General features: G+C 52.6%; 1 protein-coding gene across 2 annotated transcripts in view; it reads right to left on the bottom strand.

The window, feature by feature from the left end:
* Positions 1–11,173, bottom strand: part of LOC119098741 (protein ERGIC-53) — a 15,016-nt gene extending 3,843 nt beyond the window's left edge. The window contains exons 1-8 of one of the 2 annotated variants that reach the window (XM_037221762.1): positions 10,976–11,172; positions 7,298–7,452; positions 6,849–7,018; positions 6,174–6,545; positions 5,235–5,561; positions 4,761–4,875; positions 2,985–3,169; positions 2,238–2,549 (exon numbers count right to left, since the gene is read on the bottom strand). In XM_037221762.1, the coding sequence (XP_037077657.1) occupies positions 2,513–2,549; positions 2,985–3,169; positions 4,761–4,875; positions 5,235–5,561; positions 6,174–6,545; positions 6,849–7,018; positions 7,298–7,452; positions 10,976–11,171 (1,557 nt within the window). In that variant the 5' untranslated portion in view covers position 11,172 and the 3' untranslated portion in view covers positions 2,238–2,512. Of the gene's footprint in view, positions 1–2,237; positions 2,550–2,984; positions 3,170–4,760; positions 4,876–5,234; positions 5,562–6,173; positions 6,546–6,848; positions 7,019–7,297; positions 7,453–10,975 lie in introns of those variants that run through there. The other variant, XM_037221763.1, reaches the window with a different exon arrangement.
* Positions 11,174–11,343: the final 170 nt, after the last annotated feature.

The raw sequence follows: 11,343 nt of genomic DNA, 5'->3' as shown, positions 1-11,343 counted from the left end.
GCTACGAAATCCACAGAAGCCCCGACGCCAATGGCGTTATCCACTGAAGCTCAGATGGCGGTCAAACGGGACAAGTGCATACAGCTTTTGCGTCGCAAGCTGCCTGCATGAGCGTACGGGCGGCAGAGCAGCGTCAGCCAAATGGTGAAGTTGGAGTGGCTAAGGCACGGATGGTGGAGCTAACGGCCATGACAGGACGGCTCGAGCCGAGTGAACTGTGGACCAAGTATACATAACTCTCCAGCGGCTGAGATGGCACGATGAAAAACATCACAGCGGTTAACCTCCGGCGGCCAACCGGCAGAGATGTGGCCAGTTGTGGCCCTCCGTTCGATCAGTGAAAAGTCCTGGGTCTCCGTTCAATTATCGGGCAGTCGTGGGTCTCCGTTCAATTATCGCTCAGTCGTGGACCCTCCACTCGATCAGTGAGAGGTCGTGGATTTCCGTTCTATCATTAGGCAGACATGGGTTCTCCGTTCGATTAGTGGACAGCTGTGGGCCGTCCTTTTGATCAGCAGACAGTCATGGGTCCTTCGCTCGTTCGTAGACAGTTGTGGGCCCTTCGTTATATCAGTGTGCAGTCGTGAAGCCCCATTCGTGGGCAGTCATTGGTCCTCCGTTCGATCAGCGGACAGTCGTGGGCCCACCGTTCGATCAGTGGGCAGTTGTGGGCCCTCTGCTCAATTAGTGGATAGCCGTGCGTCCTCCGTTTAATTTGTGGACAGTTGTGGGCCCTCCATCCAATTAGTGGGTAGTCATGGGTCCTCCATTCCATCAGTGGACAGCTGTGGGTCCTCCATTTGATCAGTGGACTGTCATGGATCTTCCGTTCGGTCCGTGGGAGGGCATGGGCTGTCCATTCGGTCAGTCGGCAGCCGAGGACCTTCCGTTCGGTCAGTGGGCAGTCATGGGCTATCTGTTCGGTCAGTGGGCTGCCATGGGTTATTCGTTCGGCCAGTGGACAGTCGTGGACCATCCGTCCGGGCAGTGGGCAGTCGTGGGTCTTTCGTTCGTTCAGTGGGCAGCCATGGGCTGTCCGTTTGGTCAGTGGGCAGTCGTGGGCCTTCCACTCGGTCAGTGGGCAGTCGTAGGCTGTCCGTTCGATTAGTGAACAGTTGCGGGCCTTCCGTTCGGTCAGTGGGCAGCCGTGGGCCTTCCGTTCGGTCAATGGGCAGTCGTAGGGTTTCCGTTCGATTCGTGAACAGTCGTGGGTTTCCGTTCCATCAGCGCTTTCAGAAGCCGTGTCGAACTCGGAACAGCGATGGCGTTCAGCATTCCGTGAAACACGCTCGCGCGCCCAGCATGGGCTGCGCACAATAGAGTCCAGTGTGCCGACCACCCATACAATCACACAGCTCGTTTCTGGGGCCTGAATGTGCATAGAGCCCGTGTTGCTGATTCAGCAGTGTTTCCACTTGCATGTAGTGTGGTGCTGCAAGAAATATTTGGACATCTGAGTAAGCCGCGGACAACCTGTTTTTTTACGTCGCCTAACATCCGGGAATGTTTCGTTTGCATAGCTACGATACGCCATTCTGTAACCAGCTGACACAGTACGTAGGGCTTCCCCTCCGCAAACAAATGCTTCCCAAACGCAAAATGATCTATGAAACCTTTATTAACAACATCCAACACTTACTTCCAAAAAGGGCATGCAGTATCGATCCAGAAATCCATTTTCGCGAGCGCATGTCCACCATTCCGTAACGCTAAAATAAACACTCTGATTGCCGCAGCGCAACGAACAGCCCGCACTCCGATCATACGGCATGACAAACCCTGAATCCTGATATCCCCGACGTGTAAAAATTACCAAAGTGGCACCCGCGACAGCATGAATAAAAACAGCAGTGGAAGCTGCGGTGGCCCGCTGGCCGCCCGGCCGACAATCCATCGCCAGTAGCCGGCACCGGCCAGGGGCCGCGTCGGCGAGGGACCGCGCCGGCCAGGGACTGCGCCGGCCAGGGACTGCGCCTGTCAGGGACTGCGCTGGCCAGGGGCTACGCCGACCGGGACCGCGCCGGCCAGGGGCTGCACCCTGCCCGCTGCACTTCCAGCAGGACAGCGCGCGCAGACCGCGACGGGTAAGACGACAGCGCCTCGCGAACGGCGTCCTTGCGGGCTCTGCCGACCGCGGAGAGCCGGGCGGAATGAACGGTGTGCGGGGCCAGTGGAGAGCTATCACGCGGGGCGGGTGGCCGCCGCCAGCCTGGGAGCGCGGCCAGGCCGCAGCCAGCTCGCAGGCCCGGCTAGCGGCGGCCGGCCAGGCGCCGGGCACACGTCCCGCTCCAGTCAGCGGGAGACGCATTGCACATTGGTCCGGCGAGAGCAAGGCAAGCCTGGCGGTTCGGTAACTGGGAGACGAGAGAGGGGCTGGGAGCTGGAAGTGGGGGCACAGACCGGCCGGCGGGCCGCTCTGGCCTCCCCGGCGGATGGGAACAAAACACAAGCGGACCTCGTAGAAAAATAGACCCATACGCTGGAAGTCGGGCGGCCGAGACGGTCGCAGTTTCTAGTAGAATTTCTTTGCCGCCGCTTGCTTATTGTCCCTGCAAAACAGACAAATGTAACAAAGCATACTGCATGCAGACTTGCACGTGCCGTGGACTCGGAAAAACGGCTTCAGTATAAGGTTCGGAAGTAGTTGAGGCAGACAAATACCATGGAACCGTTGTAATGAAGCGTTGTGAACTTTCAAAACAAGTGAGATTAGTGCGTAACGAAAGTGAGGGAATACAAGACACAAGGCAAGTAACACAAGATACCACACAATAATTCCTCGAATGATCAGTCGATAATTACTAAGCGTCTTCCTTCCCAGCTCCCAACTTGCATATTTCACCCCGGACCAATACAAACGGCCATCAAACTACAATCCGACACGGCAGTGTTCTCTGGACGATCGCGAAAACGCCTCTGACTGCCGCGCACGAAGGCCGACATCGCGCAGACGTCAGCGCATGCGTGCATACTCCGGCCCTCACCTATACGTCAGGAAGCCCAGCATAACCACCAGCTGAACGAGCACGACGCCGACGAACACGCCGACGCTGACGCAGCCGCCGGCGCCGGAGGGACAGGCCGGCGGCGGCTGCTGCTGCAGTCGCTGTGCCGTGATACTCATGTCGCGTTTCACCATGTTCAGGCCGTCCCGCAGCTCGTTCATCACCTGGGCGGGGCACGGAGGCCGTTACACAGGTGAGAGACCACAGCCAACAGCTGAGGGAACGCCGCTACACCTCCACTGTGGTAATGTCAGCACGGGAAACGCGCCGGCTGCTCGACCCACGACGCTCATGCCACTTGGTCGTCGCTGATGAGACGTACGACTATGCACGTGCAATTCGGCCTAATTGAAGGGATCGTCGATTCAATAATCCGTCGGTGGTAACACGCCATTATGTCCAAACTACGTACCTCATAAAACTGCGAGCGAACACATCTACCAGCCGGGGCAACGGCAATAAACTGCATCCATCGGTGCAAAAGGCTCGGTAGGTTAGACGGCCGGCTTCCCGCTCCACCCACTCGTGGCGGAGTGGCTTCGAGTCGTTCGAAGTGATCGCTATTTGCCCCTGACTGCGATGGCGTGCAGCCGGTGACGGCCGCCGCGCTAAAGGTCAAATGACGTTAGAGGGCGCGACAAACCGACCCGAGCAGTGCGGTTCGTTACGCTTTCACCGTGAAACGCCGTTGGCATACCACTTCAAAATCGGGTGGTGGGAACGCGGATTATACAAACATCGCTTAGCGTGGGCGTTGATCCCAAGCATTTATCCAGTCAGAGGGTTTGGACACCAACCCGCCCTTACCGCCCCCCCCCCCCCCCCCCTCTGCGAATGACGCTAGATCGGTTGTTAAAATTTCGGGGGCTCTGCCGCCGTGCTAATAAGATCTTATCAACGTGCCGCCGTGCTAATAAGGTCTTACCAACAAACTACTTAGGGCACAGCGACCATCGAACCTACATCATCAAGCCTCAGCTAACCGGAGTCGTGTAGATGCTGCGGCTTATGGGAACTTCATCCACACGACCAGCCTGCACCTCCCTGAGCATGTCCGTCACATGTCTGGCTGATCACTGCTCTGTTTGTGTATGACGTAAAACGCCAAAGAGGGACCGCTGTGTCCATACATAGAAGCTGTGGCTGCTCTGTTTGTGTGTGACGTAAACGCTACAGAAGGACCACTGTCCGTACGTAGAAGAGGGGCTATTATGTCTGTACATATAAGCTGAGATCATTGTTTCAATACCGCATCAGCAAAAGGTGTCATGGAGATCGAATTGTAGTTGCAAAAGCTACGAGGGAGACCAAAATCAGCGGACACTCCGATCTATCCATAAATGGGAGACCAAAAATAAGGAATGTCCAAAACCTGAGTCCGAATCGTCCCGTAAGCATTTTCCACCGAAGAACAATGTTGAATTTTGATACTCTGGCCAGGACTGGAGGCTCCACCACACATGCAAAGATTATACTGCGTGCGATATGCTGCTGTTTTTCCACAAAATCAAAGTTTCTTTAAAATGCCACCAGGCGGCCAAACAACGGCCACCAGATGGCCTCAACACAGCCACCCGATGGCCACCCCAAGTCTCGGAAGACCAAATGGAACCGCGCCGGCACACGCCGCCGTGTTAAATCGGTTGCAAGCCCGTAATGGAGGCAAAATACATGCTGCGTGCCTCGCGTGCCTGCGTGACCGCGTGGCTGGCAGTACCGGGCGCACGAGCGCACCACGTCAGCGTGCCGCCCCACCTTCTGTTGCTCGAATGCGCCGCCGGCGCCACCCGCCTGCTGCACCGTGCCCACCGGCTTCTGCTGGTTCTGCAGGATCGTGTGTGACCGCTGGTTGATCTCCCCCACAAAGTTCCTGCGGACGAGCGTAGGGTGACAGCGGGCGCGAGGATTCGGTGACGCCGGTGCAGTCCGGCCTTCAATGTTTTGGATCAGGGTGGAGAATCACACTGACGTAGGAACAATTGTCCACGGCACCTCCAACACTCCTCATGCTCCACGCTCTTTCCACGATCAACTCATCGCTCATTCATTTCAGACAAGGTGCTATAAATTGCGCATCTTCACTAACATAGCCTTGACTCTACACCCAGATGATCACCCAGGCTGCATGTTCCTCCTGCACTTGACTCAAGGAACAGTTCCCCACGGCCCCGGTACAACCTGATCGCGAACCCCACGCCGACCGACGGCCGCCTGGCAGCGCTCACTCACTTGATCTCACGGGCCGCCTGCACAATCTCGCGCTGGTTGTTCAGCACGGCGTCCACCTCATGCCGCCGGATGGAGTCGGCGGCCGGCAGCGCCGCCTGCTGGGGCTGACCGGCCGGCGCCGGCTGGCCGGCCGGCCGCTGGCTCAGCGCGCTCAGCGTGCGCTCCTGGCGGCCGATGATCTCGTCCATCTTGCGGTGCATCTCGCGGATCGTCTCGTAAATCTGGCTCTGGCCGTCGAAGATCTGACGCAGCTCGCGCGACGTCTCCGGGTCAAACTCGTCATCGTACTCGTCGTCCTTCTTGGCGTCCGGGTGCTGGCGCTGGTAGCTGGCGGCGGGTGCGGCGCGTTAGCTGACGTGGGCGCGGCAGGAGGTGCACCGGCTGGGCTTCGGGGCGCCCCAGCTGAGGACAGTGCGGTGATTCATGCTATTCGATCTGGCACGTAATGTGACACGTGTGCTGACACCCGAGACGATCACCTGCACACGCCGTGGCTGGCGTAATCGGGCGGGTACGAGAACACAAGTGGGCCTGGGTCAGCAGGGTGGAGTGAGCTAGTCATGCCAGTGACATTACATCCCTTTACCCATCTGCAGTTCCTTTGACAACATTGGTAAGAGAGCAGTCACCTTCCAAATCGCATTAGTTCTCTTGAACGAAAAAAAGGGCGAAAGGCATTTGTGATCATGACGTAAAAATTAATCACTGAAGTGCAGTAATCTTGCAATGGCATACAACAATGAGAAAAAAGTAAAACTAGAAGCATAAGCTTAACTGTCCAGTGCCTCAGATGGACGCAATTTGCCGTCCAAACTATCACTGCCAGGTCAGCGTTATTCGCCAGTAACGTCTACGCTATAAGTGAAACCGCCTCCCTCGTCCCCCTCGTTACTCCCCCCTACCGCCCTCTGCCACCAACTAGCACGAGGAATGACGCACTCAGCCTTGGCCTGCTCCGTCTTCTGCTGGTAATCGTCAAACTCCTTCTTGAGCCGCTGTCGCTCCTGCTCGCTGATGCGCTCGTCCTTGATGTCCTGCGGGTTGGTCGCCAGCGACGTGGTGAGGAACTTGATCACGTCGTGGTCGTCGGCCAGGCCGCCGGTGGCCGCCGACAGGCCGAAGAAGCCGTTCTCGGGCAGGTACACGTTCTCGGCGCGGAAGCACAGCTCGTAGTCCTTGTCGCTGTTGGTGATGCCGTTGTGCATCTCCAGGGTGAGCACGCTGTTGAGGTAGGTGACCCGCACGCGCACCGGGTGCGGCTTGTTGCGGAAGTCGCGCAGGCAGCCGCCGATGATCTGGCCCTGGCCGTCGCTGAAACACGACCGCGGCGTCAGCCCCTGGTTTACTACATGGACCCGGACGGTCAGGCGACCTGCCGCCGGTTTTCCGGTAAGCGCGTTTTCTTGACCGCTTATGTGCATCCGCATTACAAACACAAGGGTAATCGTTGGGGAATGCACTAAGTTCAGTTGGCGGCGTTGCCAACTCTATGCATTACAGAGCGCTGTTATTTAGAGACGGAGTAGCCCATGGCATTGCGAACGTCACCACCGTGGGCAGCATCCAATACCGTACAACCCGAAATCAGAGGACCTATATAAAGGTGTTTCTCACCGTTCGTGGTCATAGACCTGTGTACCGTCGTTGACAATGGCCGACACATAGGGATTGTTGCGCTTGTTGTCGTTGTCGAACGAGTCAAAGAAGACGCCCAGTCCGTTCCACTTATCCTTGGAGCCGAACACGGGACCGTCCACCATCCGCTCGGTGGTATACCACATCGCCTGGAGCATCGGCAGGGTCAGCGCCAGGCCATCGACCTCACAGGCAGCACCGTCAGTGGGCAGGTCTGCCGAGCTCACCAGGACGCTCTGAATCGTCACGCTCTGCAGCTGCACACATCACACAAGATACTCTTTACATACCAAGGTGGACACTGAATATTTCTGCAGGTCAACGCACACATATATGCACACACTCAACGATGTTTAACTATTTGTCACACCATCCATGGGATACATTGCACAGCAGAAGAAGGAGAGCGGAGAGGATCAGGTTCTCACCAGGCCGTCAGCACCGATGCGACCTCGGCCCGTGATGCGGAACCACATCTCGACCTCCCACCACTTGAAGGTGACTTGGTTCTTGTTCCAGATCATTCCCTTTTGGCTCTTCAGAGAAGGCGTCACCCTCACATTGTCTGGGCTGGCAATGGTATCTGAAGATCAGACCACAGGGTTGGTGTCTTGGACACATGAGAAAAAATTAATCCGAACCTTCTGAACGGATGGATTTCTAGGATCAGAGGTCACACTGAGCAGTGTTTGGTTCTATGACGTCTGACCCCCACCATCTGATTGCACCATTCAAATGCAACGGCAGAATTTCGCGGCGAAAGTGTAACGTGCCACCACGTTCCGCACGGTCCGTCCTGCTCTCTGACATTAACTGACCTTTAGCACGGCAGCTGCCACTACCCGCAGGTCATACCTGTCAAGGCCAAATAGCGAGCGCCTAAGCGACTCGAACCCACCCCACCACGGGTCGGTGGATCGGAAGGCAGGTGCTCTAACCAACTGAGCCACTCTAATGGACCAAATCAGCACTCACATGTACACAATCTTGCACAGCACCGCACTTTTCCTACATGCTGCCACATTAAGTCTCCAGAAAAAAAAATGAAACTTGATTCATATGGAGCTAGCACCTTAATATAAGACATGTCAAATGTGCTCAAAATGAGCATTTTCAAAAAGGTTAAACTGCAGTGGGATGCAATGCAATGCAGTGGGCTACTGGACCATTAATAGCAGTCTGAGTTGTGCTGCAAGAGAGTAAATCATCTACTTAGTATTGCAGCAGGCTGCAAATTAGTAGATCCCAACAAAATCCATCAGGGCTGGGTACAAAATATGAACACAGCTTCATAAATTCATGAGGACTGTATACAACAGTTTGGCAGAAATACAAGTAGCTTGCTGTTTTAGTCCTTTGCAGGCATTTTTTGGTGATTTAGTCCCTACAATGGGAAGGGGCACTGCTTAGATATGGTGGAGCAGGGGCTCAGTTCAGAACATCAGACAGTTTGCTTTCATTCAATCTGGAGAGGAGAGAATTATTTAAAATTTTGCCAGCATAGACCAAATCATCAGTAAACCACCACAAACATATATGCCAGAGCAAAATACAGCATTAAACAGCTTCTAACTCCAGACATATGGAACACCATCATGTGTAGCTATCTTGGCTGGCTTTGCATCCTCAATGAGTTTATGAAGTCTATGGAGATTTAGAGAGCAGTTTAGTTCCCAAACTCTGTCCTAATAGCTCATTCAGTTAGAGTGCCTGCCTTTTGATTCACCCACCTGTGGTGGGATATGTTAATGTGCCTGCCTTCTGATTCGCCCATATGTGGTGGGACAAGTTGGTCACGTCAGGTGCTCACCATACCTTCCCAACTACAATGGCATTCAGCCAGTGGGGGCTGCCATGCTAGAGGTCAGAAGACATCAGAGGACAGGACACAATGTGCCAAGCATTGCAGCATGTTTCAGCTTCTGCCTCAAAATAATGCCATCAACCCAAAATTGCATGACCATGTGGTGGGGTCTGGGCTCATGCATCAAGTACTGCTTACTGTGGATGCTGATCCCAGAAGTCCATCCAGTAAAAGGCTTGACTGGACCTTAGAAAACTACCTGAGCTGACTGAGTGAATTCAAACTAAAACTGAATTCAAACCCCTACATCAGAATCAGTTCCATAATTGCACCATTAGCATCTGAGTCAGAATCAGAGCTGAAAACAAGTTATGCTTTGCTCTTCTGAATCAGACAAAATCAATCCCCTACACTGCGAATTGGAGTCAGGATCCATTACATTGAAGCAGTGTCATACACAGGCCTGCCCAAGGCATCCAAGGGCTTATCAAGCCCTGCTGATACCTGTATCTTTAGGCAAAGTTCAGGTGAAGGCATTGCCTGAGATGCATTTAAGTTAAAAACCTTATTGACCACATAAAACTTATGGCTTTACAATGTGATGTTAGTATGCAGCTCCCAGTGCCAATATTTCTCCTAAAGCCCACCACAAAATACACCACAAGATGTCCACATTTAGTCATGTGCCAGTCTGCAGTGCAAACAGTTGCAACATGCCTCAGACAGCATTTACCCTACTCTAAGTAGTGAGTCATCTCTGCCAAGGTAGTGCTGCTACACTTATAGCAGCTTGGGCTAAGATAGCCTAACCTTAACATGAAGTTTGCCACCAGATTTAAGCCACTTGGCTTTGAACCACCAGGTAGTAGTCCATATGAACTGCTATACTTGGACAGTTCAAGGCACATTTCTTGTACTACATTTCTTATGCTCTGACACCATATGTTCTTAACAAGGATGGTAGCAATTTTAGGTTTGTGATAACAATGTTGCATGGATCTTGTTTGCCAGAATATTTTGAAGATCAGAAAAGTACCAACTATACATCATGCAGGCATGACAGAAGTGATGGATCTACTTCATCAAAGGCCACAGTCCCACCAAGATATGGCACTATTCCATTCAGAGGACATGCCAGTAACCTTTGCCCTTCTGCTCATCTGAAAAGTAGCACAGCTTCCTTATGGCATTAATCCACATGAGACATTTTGGCCACACAATTTTAAAAGTAACTCCCAGCCAGCAAAAATTATATCCACTGTGTGATGCACCTAGGCAACATCAATGTGCTGAGCCTCATGCTCATAAGTGCCAAGCCCTGCAGGACATATTGCCCTGAATTTTAATGATTTTGACACCAAAAAATGCTTTGTAGTAAGTTTTTATAAAATTTCCATCTCAGCATCATCATTCCCTCAAATATTGACTTGATATTTGTGAAATTGGCAGCACCATGTGCAAAACAGTAGGGTAGGAATTTAGGCTCAAATATAGCAGGATGAAATTGTGGCTGTGACATATGCTATCTTAGCCCTGCTGTACCCAACATATGTGTCCCACCAGACATGTCCAGGGTAACACCAGACATGGCTGGGACAACAGGTACTTTTTGCCAGTCTGGAGCAACCTTGCAAGATCTTGTGAAACTCTACCTCGTCTTGCAGAGTGGGTTGTAATCACTAACTCAGTCTGATACATGATTCTCATATGCAAATACCCACAGCAAGCAATTCAGACTCCAAATCAGTCCCGACATAACATGGGCAAACAAGTCTGCGGTTGAAAGGATTAAACTACACTATTACACTATACTGTTAGATAGATACAGCGTGTCTTAAGGCATATTATGATCATGTGCATCCATGCTCTAATCCCTCCATTCTGCATCTCAAATACACCATCTTTTTTATCTACTAGTATTGTCTGGAAGGCACATCAAATGCTGACAAGTGCTTTTTCAGTCTGGACCATGTGACTTACACATATCACCCTTGGCACTGAGAAATCTCACAAGTCTGAAGCATCCAATATCCATCTTTCAATGCATACTTTCACATCTGTCATACCTTTGTAGCAATTGACTTAGGCTATGTAGATAAGTACCTACTTGAGAGCTGGCAACTGTTCTGCATCCAGACTATGTCACTGGCCACCCGAGTGACTGACAGGGGTTAACAATAGTGGAACACAGCAGTCTCCCATTAGGGCACATAGCGCAAGCCGATACCAATTAACGCCCACTACCGACAAACTGGTATACAGTAACAGCGGGACGCCCACATGGTTTGATAGCTCCACTTACTTCCTTTGTGCTCCCAAAATGGAACAGTCCCATCCTTTTGGGCAAGGTATGGAGGTTTGAACCCATACTTATATTCAAATCTTCTGTGGACCGCATCCCCTTTTACGGAGAAAACAGCAGAAATGGTCAAAAGTAGGACAAACATATTGAACGTGTCCATGTTAACAGCAAAGGCCGAAATCAGCCGAGTAGGCATGATGTGGAAGTGACGCTTCCTCCTATTGGTTGACGGAGCCGCAGTTGTCATAGCTACCATTGAGAGTGCTGTGACTAAAAGACAGACTAAATTTGAATGCTGGTAGTTCGGCGGGTCAAGAAACCTTATGTTGAATTCCCTTTATTTCAACTCATAATTCTTGGCTTAAAAT

The sequence above is a fragment of the Pollicipes pollicipes genome, unplaced genomic scaffold (assembly GCF_011947565.3).
Source record: "Pollicipes pollicipes isolate AB1234 unplaced genomic scaffold, Ppol_2.1 Scaffold_4740;HRSCAF=5597_pilon_pilon_pilon, whole genome shotgun sequence".
Classification (NCBI taxonomy): domain Eukaryota; kingdom Metazoa; phylum Arthropoda; class Thecostraca; order Pollicipedomorpha; family Pollicipedidae; genus Pollicipes; species Pollicipes pollicipes.
The sequence above is the reverse complement of the archived record's forward strand: the minus strand, read 5'-3'. Positions and strand labels throughout refer to the sequence as shown.